At 38.2% G+C, this 13190-nt stretch overlaps 1 protein-coding gene across 4 annotated transcripts in view; it reads left to right on the top strand.

Moving 5' to 3' along the window:
* Positions 1 to 13190, top strand: part of LOC114666192 (thyroid adenoma-associated protein homolog) — a 200495-nt gene that overhangs the window by 14386 nt on the left and 172919 nt on the right. For all 4 annotated transcript variants that reach the window (XM_028820955.2, XM_051919539.1, XM_051919538.1 and 1 more), the window contains exon 2: positions 4850 to 4940. In XM_028820955.2, the coding sequence (XP_028676788.2) occupies positions 4859 to 4940 (82 nt within the window). In that variant the 5' untranslated portion in view covers positions 4850 to 4858. The remainder of the gene's footprint in view (positions 1 to 4849; positions 4941 to 13190) is intronic.

The raw sequence follows: 13190 nt of genomic DNA, 5'->3' as shown, positions 1-13190 counted from the left end.
TACAACCTCCTGTGTTTCTGCGCAAATCTGTGACCCAAGCATGACAATATAAAAATAACCATATAAACATATGGTTTCTACTTCACGGATTTTCTTATTTCGCAGGTGGCTCTGGAACGCAACCCCCGCGATGGAGGAGGGATTACTGTAGTACCAATCAGAAAACATCGTCGAAGTAATGCAATGTTATTTGAAAACGAACAGTGTCAGATCGGGTGTGAAGTTATACTGGCGCTGTTTGAGTCAGATCAGAAACTGAATAAGCAGAAAAAGCTCCTGTTCTGACTCTAAGTAAAAAAGCATGAATTAATCAACAGAAATAACCGCGATTGACATTTTAAAGATAACGATTTACAGTGCATACCAATTTATAAATTCAATGTCCGTTTGAGGAAAAAAAAAAAAACACTTCCTTCAAAGCTGAGAATCGAACTCACGTCTCTATAGCACGACAGGGCTGTTGTGCCCCAAGTCAGCAAACCGTAGCGTTAAGCCACGGAAGCTGTTGTATCATCCTTGAACCTTTTGTGAAAATGTTTATTTGATGTTTGGACTTCAGGCTTCACAGATTCTATAGTTTATGCCTACATTTTGTAACATTTATTACTAAAATATGAAAAGGTTTCTGTTTTAGCAATGTGTTTACACAGATTACTGTAGAAACGGAACACGCATGAAATGCGTGTATTCCAAATGGCGATCTATTATTTTCATTCTAAAACTCCAGCAGTTCAGTCACTCCCAGATAATCAAACAAGCCATGAGCTGGGAAAACTTAGTGAACGTTCGGCAACGGTGGGGGGTGGAATAGCCGGCTGCTCGCTGCTCCTCTTAATCGGCACATTTAGAAGACAAAAGAGAGGTGAGAACGGTTTTAAGGTGGGCCGGATCTACGAGTTTTTTCGTAGACTCTGGTAATTCTAGTGTTAAAGCCGCCATATTTCTCATCCTAATTCAGTTCTGTTTTGGATTCAAACCTGTCAAACACGCGGCCCCCGGGCTGCATGCGGCCCGCAACAGAAATCTGTGCGGCCCGCATGACAGATCCTAGTTAGCACTAAACTTGTACAAAATGATTACTATCATTTGTGATTGAATCATTCTGCATCTTTGGCGTTACTTATTGACTTTTCTTACTTCTGCCTTCTGAGAAAAGCGCGTTTTCACCATGGCATTACGGTACCGGAAACGTCATCTGCTAGTATAGCCACAAGCCTTGTCCAAATTTAATGACCTGCGATGTCGCAAATGAAGTGCTAGGCTTGCAGCAGCCTGGCGGCAGGGGCGGCCTTAGGCATGTGCAAACTGTGCACCTGCACAGGGCCGCCACGCCAATATATATTGAATATAAAACAGAAAGAGAAAATAACGACACAGCTAACGGCAATGTGGCCGAAAAACATTGTGTTTCTTGTTAATTAGTACGCTGTATTTACTAATGTCGCTGGAGTCGGAGCAGTAAGCTATATGTAGTATTATAACGTTCTGCCGTAATGAGAACATCATGGGCCGCCACTTGATTTTCAAGTTATATAGAAGCGTGTCATGAGCACGAGGCGGCTATGCAGTGTCCGCAACGGATGTGGCCATCTGCCGTGCATAAGATACCATATTGACATTGGCGGGCGAAGGGGCCACTGATTCTTTCTCTGCCCATGGCCGCCATGAGCCTAGAGCCGCCCCTGGTAGGCTACACTACTTGCTGGGCTCCTGAGACAGGCCACTGGGCAGAACTGACCATCACGAGTAGTAATAGCTCGCATATTTTCACATTTTTTTGCTGTAGTTTCATGTAATTTTGTGCTAGTATTGTAACGAACAGTTAGTGCAGGCTACAGCTGAAGATCTGAAGTGGACGCGAGAAGTTGGTAAGTTGTTTATTAACAAATTTCTGTGATTTTGAGTTTGTAAAATTATTGTAGGTCAGGGGGCTTTTTGCATATCGGCTTATTTTACAATATAAACTTTGAAGTAAACTTAGTAAAGTAAAATTTGATTTCTGAAGGATTTATTTTCCAACTTGAATTATTGAGCAATGAATTCAGTGAGTGTTTTCATAATTTCAGTTCACAGGAACAGGACTTTGCGCTGTTTACGTCACCATACTCTTACAACATTGAGAATGCGCCTGAGAATATCCAAATGCAATTGATTGAACTGCAGTCAGATTCTATTCTGAAGGCAAAATACAACGAAGTTGGTGTGCCAGGCTTGTATGCTTACCTGCCACCCTCGTATGTGCAGATCCATAAGTTGGCATCGAGAGTACTGTCTACGTTCAGAAGCACTTACCTTTACGAGCAATTGTTTTTGTTAATGAAAGCTACCAAAACCCCACATCGCTCAAGACTTACTGTCGAGCACCTTTCATCCCTCATAAAAGGTGCAGCTGCACAAGATTTCAAGCCTGATACTGATGAAGTGGTTACTAACAAGAGATGCCAAGTGTCAGGACAAAAGAAATAAATCTCACACTGTAAGGCTCCTATATAAGCAATGAATATAATATAATAATATAAGGACCTAGCTAAGAGGCAAAGACTCTAATTGTACGCTGTTGTATGGAGATTGTATGGAAATAAATTGCTTTTCTTTAAACTTTAAGTGTTACATTTTTTAAAGTTTTCAGTATTGGAAAGAAAGCTACAGTAACTTTGTATAATAGTATTTGTTACAGTGCGGCCCGCTGACGCACGTATGGCAGTTGAAGTGGCCTACCAATGGTAGTGAGTTTGACATGCCTGCTGTAAAGAACTCAATACGAATTACCCATTTGCAGCCAGGGCACAATATACGGTTGGCTGCCCCACACCTTTTTCGATGTCTTTAGGCTATTCTTGTGAAACTATGTTTGTGTTTACTTCAGGCTCAATATAAAAAATATTCTGGGATATGAAAAGAGATGATACATGTACTGAATTTATTGGGACAATGTCGCAAGACTGTGGCAGCAGGAGTAGTGTACTTGTGCACACTGAAGTGTGTTTATATTCCACTCTAAAGGCCCAAAGCAAACTACATTGAAGTTTGCAACCTTCTCAGTTTGTTTCTGTTACTTAATTAGCAATTTGTGGAAAATTACTTTTTTAAAGCACAACACAAATGTGTTACACTCAGTTAACATCAGTACATTGGACATTCAATTTTGAGTCGAAATGTTTCAGCCTGTAATGTATGAGACAAAATCTGTTTACTGTGTACATGTTTTTCAGTGTACAATGTATGCACTCTTAAGAAACTGCAACTCATGATATTTTTGAACAATTCTCTTTGTTCTGTTTTAATCTTTAATCTAAATTTGAATAAGTGACATTGTCATTTTATACAGTGGAACCTCTGTTTGCGAGCCTAATTCGTTCTGGAAACGTGCTCGCAGTCCAAAGCACTCGTATATCAAAGTGAATTTCCCCATAAGGAATAATGGAAACTCAGGTGATTTGTTCCACAACCCAAAACTATTCATATAAAAATGATTAATACAAAGTATAAAGTAAAAATACATAAAACAAATTAACCTGCACTTTACCTTTGAAAAGAATCATTGCTGGTGTGAGTGAGTTTCTAAACTCCTGTGGGATAGCACCCAACGGGACGACACGCGGAAGAGCATCCCAAAGCAATCGCAGTCTCCCAGCGCTGTAGCAGTTCGCCGTAAAAGCGAATCCGAAAAGATCGCGGACATGCTATAAGCGCCTGCCGTCGATGGGTGATACAAGGAACATTATAAATGCGCAGGTCACAGTACTACTTGGCCACGACCCTGCCTGATTGCTGTGTCTGTGTATAGGAGAGTGGCAGATCCCGCTACAATAAATAACCGCGCTGTTGCTGTTTCAAGCTGAATAAAGCTGGTGTTGCTAAAGTACTGAGACTCAGCTTCGTGTTTTGGGGTGCAAGACGGGGAATCGCACATCACAGCACACACGCGTGCGCACACACACACACACACACACACACACAGTCACAATGCTGTAGTAAACAGTATACGCTCGTATGGATGTTAACTATATGAGTGAGGCACGCGACTCAGATGGGGAATAGGAGACGATTACCCACAATCCCGCAGCGAGAGAGAGAGAGAGAAGAACCATCAGCTCAGTTGTGATCACGTGATGCTCAGCAGACAATGCGTATACATACTACTCGTATTTCAAGACCGCGCTCGTTTATCAAGTCAAAATTTATTAAAAATTTTAGCTTGTCTTGCAAAACACTCGTAAACCAAGTTACTCGCAAATCGAGGTTCCACTGTACCATGCTTTAAGATGGTTCTGAAAAATGGCTTTAAATGAGATATAAATATGGTATGTCTTTAGGTAGCTTGCTAATGATCTTTAACTGGGGTGGAATGGTCAGCATGACCATGTCTAAAAATGTCTCTTCATTGGTTAAAAATATATGCAGTAAGACTGTAATTGAGTACAGTTGTACAGACATTTTAAATCTGGAATGTGGTGTTTAGCATTGTAGACATAGACCTGGAGTAGAAGTTTATTGAAGCAGATACAACTCAACCGGGCCCGTGAAGCTTCTTTAATGGCTCAGTGTTGCATAGCATTGTGTGAGGTTGTAATCTTTACTTCCTAATTCATCAGGAGCAGTGTACCTCTTGCTTGCAAAAAATAGCTCTAGTTTATTGGTTCTCGCATGACTGTATGTACATTCATTTGTTTGATATCTACTGAAGGTTCTCTTATGAGAAAGTGGCATTATAAATCCAAGAAAAATAAATTGTACTACTTCTCTGTCCAGCCAGCTTCATAGAAGAGACTTCCCAGTTATATTCTTTAGGAAGGTTTTGATGTGTGTCTAAGGGGAAAAATCAACAATGGAATGCTTTGTTTTGCAGAATGAAAAAATGGTTTTAAAGAAGAAGAAGAAGGAGGAAGTTAAAGCTGGGTCATTTGCTCTGGAAGATGGAACGCTTGAAAAACTTCAAGGTACAAACACTGCTTAAATTGGAAATCATTTTATAATATAATTTTATAATATTTTATAATATAGTGTGTAATACTGAACCATGCTTTCCATGAAAGAGTTACAAGTTTAGTGCATCTTACAAGTTTTAGGCAGAGAAAAATTATTCCTTTAGGGCTGCCACAAATGATTATTTTGTAAATGAGGAATCTTTTTCAATTAATTAATGTTATCAAGTAATTGATTCATCTAAACATTTATTTCTCTATTATAATAAAAACATTTTGGGAGACGAGACTTTTTATCTTGCGATCTTTTGAAGAGACTTTTTGGAATGAAGTCCCGTGAGACGGAGACTTTTAACATGAGATTCTTTCAAGTCACGTCATACTTACAACCTTTGGAAGCCAGTCCCTCGGGAAGGTGACTTTTGCCATTAGATTCTTTCAAGTCGCGCTCTACTTACAACCATTTTCAAACAAGACCATGGTCCTCTCACCTCTCAGTCTTGTGAATGCTTTTGTCAGACACAGTTCTTGCGCTCTCAGCTCTTATAAATTTTAACGTTTTCCTCACTTTAACTTCCCAATTAAAGAAGACCTATTATGTCCAAATCTTATTGAAGAATTTCATCACAAAGGGTTATCAACAGAAGAAATGAGTACACGAGCAATCCTAGCAAAGAGAAAAGATGAAGTCAAACTAATTAACGCCAAAAATGTCAATTGGTTACATGGCAAATTGGTTAAACGCGTATCAATAGACTATGCTGAAACAGTCGATGGTGATGATCGTGCAGAAGATGAAAGCAACAACTTACAATATCCCGAAGAATATCTACAACTGTTAACACCGTCCGGTCTTCCACGGCACAAATTACTGTAGAAAGAAGGATGTATCCAAGAAAGGTAATGTAGCACATCTTCAGGGGATAAGATTAGACAACAAAGGAGATCTTGCTATGCCATTTGTATTAAAACGTTAACAGTGCTGAGTGGTTTCGTCCGTTTATAGGAGATGGACGTCTGAAGCAGAGCTCCGCTAGCAGCGGCTTTATTTTCCCACGTATTTCATATTATTTAGAGGTATCCTGTATTTAACCCGACCAAGGAACTTCCACTACAATATACAAGCATGAGTAACAAGAAGAAAAGTCAGAAAGAACCGGAAAAGAAACTTAAAGCTGCATCGAAGTCCGGACAGACTTCCGGCCTGAGTGCAAGTGTAAGGTATGGCATCACGGAGACTGACCTAGAACAGGCAGAAGAGCGCGCAGAATTCCTGGGACCCCGCTCCATTGTATCGTCTCCAGTCGAGAGTGAAAATGGGAGCGAAGGCGCAAGTGATACAGGTCGCGAGGGATCGCCGATTTCTGAGGATCATTCGAGACTAGAAAGGGCTCTGCAGGACGTGCTCTCATCTACTCATCGCGAGCCTGTAACAGGAGCTGCATTTTCACTTGCGGAGCACGAAAGCAGAAGCGAACTGTCCGAACTGAAAGAGATGATCGCTACACAGAAAGAGATGATCGCTACACAGTCCACTGCCATAGTTACGGCCATGAAGGAGCTTAAGAAAGATAACACAAATGATCTTAAGAAGGTGGCCACTGAGCTCAAGAAGGATAACAAAGATAAGGAAACGCGTCTATTTGAACGTTTCGACGTGAACTTTAAAGGCATGTTGGAGAAATTAGTGGAACACATTGAAGAAACTAACTCCAAACTGAAAAGGCTTGATGATCATATTAATGACGTTTCAGATCAGCTGGAAGACGTTAAGCAGGGACTCACGGCTCGAGTGGAAACAGCGGAACAAATGGCATCTAACGCCGATGAAAAAGCCACAGCTGCGAACTCGGAATACAAAAAACTTGGAGACAGACTTGCAGCCCTGGAGGATGGGTGCAGAAGAAATAATATAAGAATTGAGGGTATACCTGAGAAACGAGAAAGCTCAAGCCAGTGAAATTTGCAGTAGAATTACTGTCTAAAATAATTGGAGATGACTTTAAACTCGACAATGAGATAGCCACGGCTTATCGCACAAAGATACCAAGCGCCTTTAAATCTAGGTCTTTTATTGTCCGCTTCGAACGACTAAGATGTAAGCTTGATGTGATGGCACTTCTCAGACACAAGCAAGAGATTATATTCGAAAATAATCTTATTCGTATTTTTCCCGACTTCTCACCATCAACAGCTGCAAAACGCAGATCCTACAACGACATTAAAAGGATGCTACGGGAAGCCGATATCAAATACAGCCTCTTGTATCCTGCCAAACTGAAAGTGGAAGTTCAAGATGGACATTATATTTTCTTCAGCAAAGAAGAAGCTGAAAAAGAATTAAAGAAGCTGTTTCCGACACTTTTTTGAAAGTTAATTAAAATTAAAGAGCCGTATTCTATCAAGGCACGGGAAAGACCTATGATCTGATCGCTGGATCCATGTTTAAAGAGACTGGTATTATAATTATACATCTTATTTTCTTTTTTTTTTTTTTTTTTGTTTTTAGCTGGACTTTATATGTTATATGTTTATGTTTTAATCAGAGTTATAGAGTTATAGATGTGAGTGTGAAAATGTGGAAGTGATTAAAGTAGGATTCGTTTTATTTATTTATTTTTTTATTCCTTTTTTTTTTTTTTTTTTTTTTTTTATTTTTTTTTTTTATTTTACTATACCTTAAAGTAGACTGTTTAACTTCATACCCTTGGTTTAATGCTTGTTCTACTATTTATACAATTACCATTATACTATTACAGTATGAATTACCAGGTTTATCCTAGACTAGTTTTTAAAATCACTCCCAGGGTTGTTTTTTTTTTTTTTTTTTTTTTTTTTTTTTTTTTAATCTTAATATCTTAACTTAAAAGCGCTGAAGATTATTTCAAGCTTAAATATTGTTAATGAGAACATTTTCGGCAGATAGTATTAAGGATTTAACTGTAAAAGATATCTCTGTTTTAATTCTGTAACGCCGCTGCAGGGTGGGGTTTGTTTTGTTTTGGACGTGCTCTGTCTCTTCGTATGTCAGAGGACTGGAACATCGCAAAGTGGGGTCTAGCCTCATGTGGGGAGGCAAAATGGGGGGGTGGGGGGATAAAGGGGGGAAAGAAGGAGAGCAGGTTATATTTAATCTATTCTTATAATCCTTATAATTATAAATATCAATGCAGCAACAGGCTAACATGCAACAACTCCTGGGGAATCTTGAAACTAAGATTAAAACTGCCATATTACCAATTAAAACTATAAAATGACATTAAAAACTCAGAATCAATGTCTCCATGATGGGACAGTTAACTTTGTGAGCTGGAATGTTAAAGGCCTGAATCACGAATTAAAGAGAAAGAAAGTATGCTCTCACCTAACAGGCTTAAACGCTAAAATAGTATTTTTACAGGAGACCCACTTACTAACCAAGGATCAGTTCAGATTACAAAAAGACTGGACTGGCCAAATGTTCCATTCTAGCTTTATAAAGAAAACTAGAGGGGTGGGAATTCTCATACATAGAACAGTTCCATTTGTAGCATCAGAGGTAGTGTCGGACCCTGAAGGGAGATATGTGATGGTCATGGGCAACTTATATAACAGTAAAATGATTTTGATAAATGTTTATGCACCCAATGTTGATGATAAGGAATTCATGCAAAATCTATTTGCATCCATTCCCAATGTGAACACTCATAAAATTATAATGGCTGGGGACTTTAATTGTGTTTTAAATCCACTCTTAGATAGGACTCCCGTGACAGGGGGGACGGCATCTAATACTGCAAAGATAGTTACACAGTTTTTAAATGATCACAACTTATCAGACCCCTGGAGGTTTCTTAACCCAAACTCAAGAACATATTCGTTCTACTCACCAGTGCATTATAGCTACTCAAGAATTGATTATTTTTTTATAGATAATAATTTCCTGCCTACAATTAAATCATGCAAATATGACACAATTGTTATCTCTGACCATGCCCCTCTAGTCTTGGAGCTAAAATCAATAAGCCCCTCGTACTCACCTCGCAGATGGCGTCTTAACCCTCTTTTATTGGCAGACGAGAACTGCACAGAATTTATATCCAAACAAATCAGCTTCTTCCTAGAGACAAACACGTCTACAGAGGTTTCTGCAGGAACACTCTGGGAAACTCTAAAGGCCTTACTAAGAGGCCAGATTATTTCATATCTTTCCCATAGAAATAAATTAGAAACCAAGAAAGTGTCAGAGCTAAGAAATGAAATTACTAGAATAGATGAAGAACAAGCCAGGCGTCCAAGTGAAGCTCTTCACAGGAAAAGGCAGGCCCTGCATACAGAACTTAACATCTTAACAACTAAAGAAACTGAACAACTTATTTATAAGTCTAGACAGCATTACTATGAACACGGAGAAAAAGCTAATAAGCTTTTAGCTCAACAAATTCATAAACAAGAAGTTCACAATGCAATACCAGTAATCACCAACAAGAATGGAGAAGAAATCATCGACCATAATAAAATAATGCACACATTTAGAGATTACTATAAGTCTTTATATTCCACTGAGCCCAAAGAAGACAACACGCAATCTAATGCATTTCTGGATAATTCACAAATACCACAAATAGATGCTTTAAGTGCTGAGGAACTAGATAAACCTCTAACGCTAACAGAATTACTAGACGCTATAAAGTCACTACAAAGCGGGAAATCATCAGGCCCTGATGGTTACCCCGTAGAGTTTTATAAGAAATTCTCCACTCAGCTAGCTCCACTCTTATTGGTAACATTTACAGAAGCTAAAGACCACCAAATACTACCTCAAACATTTCGACAAGCATTAATCACCGTCTTTCCTAAACAAAATAAGGACTTGTTACAATGTGCATCATATAGACCAATTTCACTCCTGAATAATGATGTTAAGATACTCTCAAAAATCCTAGCTAGAAGGATGGAGAAAGTGCTGCCCTTGGTAATATCACAAGATCAAACTGGATTTATTAAAGGCCGACATCTATCTTCAAATCTCCGACACTTGTTTAATGTTATATATTCACCAGCAAAATCAAACACCCCAGAGATATTACTATCATTAGACGCAGAAAAGGCATTTGACATGATCGAATGGAATTACCTTTTCACTGCATTGGAGAAATTTGGGTTTGGCCCGAATATTTGTGCTTAGATTAAACTACTGTATATCAGTCCAGAAGCTTCAGTTTGTATTAATAAAATTTGCTCAGACTACTTTAAACTAGAACGTGGTACCAGACAAGGATGTCCCTTGTCGCCACTGTTGTTTGCAATCGCTATTGAACCACTGGCGGTTCACTGCCAAAATTCTCATCAGATAAAGGGGATTGTCAGAGAAGGACTGGAACAGAAAATTTCTTTATATGCAGATGATATGGTCTTATATATATCGGACCCAGAAAACACTGGCCCTGCTGTTTTAACAGCACTAACAGAATTTCAAAAGATATCTGGTCTTAGAATTAATCTGAATAAAAGTATACTCTTTCCAGTGAACTCACAAGCATATAATAATAAATTAGACACCCTACCTTTTACCATAGCAGATCAGTTTAAATACCTAGGGGTAAATATCACAAGTAAACATAAAGCTCTTTATCAACAAAATTTTGGCGTCTGTATGGAAAAAATTAAGCAAGACTTGCATAGATGGTCAACCCTTCATCTCACTCTAGCCGGAAGAATTAACATCGTTAAGATGAATATCCTTCCTAAACTTCTCTTTTTATTTCAAAACATTTCAATATATATCAATACATCGTTTTTTAAACAGTTAGATTCAATAATAACCTCATTCATTTGGAACTCAAAACACCCACGTATCCGAAGAGCGACCCTACAAAGACCTCAGGCAGAAGGTGGCATGGCTTTACCTAATTTTCAGTTTTATTACTGGGCAGCAAACATACAAGCCATAAAAACCTGGACACAAATAAATGCACATACACAGGCTTGGTCTGCAATAGAAGTAAAATCCTGTAGTACTTCTTTATATTCCCTGCTCTGCTCTCCAATAAATGAAAGTTATCGCAAATATACTAATAACCCAATTGTGCTTTACTCACTCAGAATATGGAACCAAATTAGGAAGCATTTTAAGATGGAAAATCTTTTATCAGTCGCACCTCTGCAAGGGAACCACCTCTTTCAACCTTCGCAAGTATATCCAGTTTTTAATACCTGGAAAAGTTTTGGGATTAAAATGCTCAGAGATCTTTATATAGACAACATATTTACATCTTTTGAACAATTACGTTCAAAATTTAACCTCCCAGCTACACATTTCTTTTACTATCTTCAAATTAGAAATTTTGTTAAACAGAAATTGCCCGATTTCCCCCGCCTTGCACCCTCCACAATGCTGGAAAAAATACTGCTCAATTCCGAGGAAACAAACACTATTTCCGCAATATATAAAATCTTATTAGAGTCCCTACCTTTCAAAGATCCAAGAGGACATTGGGAAGAAGATCTCTTAATCAATATATCAGAAAAGGAGTGGAAGGTAGCAAAGCAGAGAATTCACTCGAGTTCTATATGCGCACAGCATAGAATTATTCAACTAAAAATTATATATCGAGCTCATCTGTCTCGCTTAAAACTGTCCAAAATGTTTCCAGGCCAGGATCCAACCTGCGAGCGCTGCAACCAAGCTCCTGCCTCACTGGGTCACATGTTCTGGGCCTGCACCAAACTAACATAATTTTGGACAAAAATTTTTAAGTGCCTCTCAGACAGCCTCAGTATCACAATCCCTCCTAACCCACTAACAGCTGTGTTTGGTGTCCTTCCAGATGGACTTGAATTGGAGAAGGACAAACAAACGGTGATTGCATTCACTACACTCTTGGCACGCAGACTTATTTTGTTAAATTGGAAGAATCCTAATTCTCCTCTTATAAGTCAGTGGGAAACTGATGTTTTATATTATTTGAAATTGGAAAAAATCAAATTTTCAGTTAGAGGATCTGTACAAAATTTTTTCAAAACTTGGCAGGATTTAATCAATATTATTTTAGAATAAGAGAATTAACTATTATTGCATTTAACTCCCTTCTCCATCTCTTATTTATATAGATATTTACTTCTCCCCTTCTTTTGTCTAATGTTGCCTTATTAAAAAGCTTAAAGCAATTTTCCTTTAGCTAAGCTCTCCTTCTCAGGGGTGGGGTTTGATTTGTCTTCAAATTTGTTGGGTTATAAATTGATCTGTTTGTATGGAATGATTACAATGAAAATTAATAAAATAAAAATATTAAAAAAAAAAAAAAAACGTTAACAGTTTCCCATTAGAATAGCTTTTGCAAAGACAAATAACAAATCTCAGAGCCAAACATTCTAAAAAAGTCTTTTTATTTAATAGAGAGAAAGAAACAAAATGCAATCACGGGCAGTTATATGTCATGTGGATGCAAATGTAACATTTCACATGAAAATTAAAATCTGTTTAAATTGTACATTCACATCCCCATACGCGAGAGCCACAAAGACGCTAGCGCGGAGTGCTGGCCAGGGGGTTGGCGAGCGAAGCAAGCAGGGGGTAAAGCCCCCTAGTTGTCCAAAAAATTCAAGCAGACATATGATCAACTGTGCTAAATTTTGAAAATTACATCTTCTTGAGTCAGCTTGATTGTTTCTTAAATATGATTCATTTCCAATTTAATAATTGGAGAAAATGACTAAAAATAACTTAATAAAGCTGACCTATGTTTATGTAGGATGTTATTACTTCTCAGTTTTGACAGCTGCTGATAAGTAGTTTTCTTTCAGATCCAGGTCACAGTTAAAGAGTTACAAGTTGCCAACCCTGGCATAAGCATCTGGCAAAGGGTGAAAATGCATCTCTACCTCAAATAAAGCTAGCCAGTGCATTTAACAGACCAGTCTATGGTATTTAGAAAGCCATTTTATTGAAACATTATTTTGCTTCAGTGCATTTGCAAGTAATAATTGTGGCAACTGACAAGTGTGTTTAGCAATTTATCTTAACTGTTTGAAAAAATATGGCTTTTACTTTCGTCAGTGTTTTTGTAATATAAAGAGGTTCACAACACTAAAACAACTTTTTTCAAATAGCTAAGTGTAAGTGGGTACAATATTGTTGTCCTGTGCTATATTGCCAGCGTGTTTCCTTTTCAGGTGCTCATGCATTGAGCTATTGCAGTTATGGAACACCATCTGTTGAAATACACCTACACAGAGGAGAATTTTGAATGATATTTGCAAGGACCTTCTTCTACTGAATGTGAT

Source organism: Erpetoichthys calabaricus, chromosome 15 (genome assembly GCF_900747795.2).
Source record: "Erpetoichthys calabaricus chromosome 15, fErpCal1.3, whole genome shotgun sequence".
NCBI lineage: Eukaryota > Metazoa > Chordata > Cladistia > Polypteriformes > Polypteridae > Erpetoichthys > Erpetoichthys calabaricus.
Note: the sequence above shows the minus strand (reverse complement) of the source record. Positions and strands in the feature narration are given on the sequence as shown.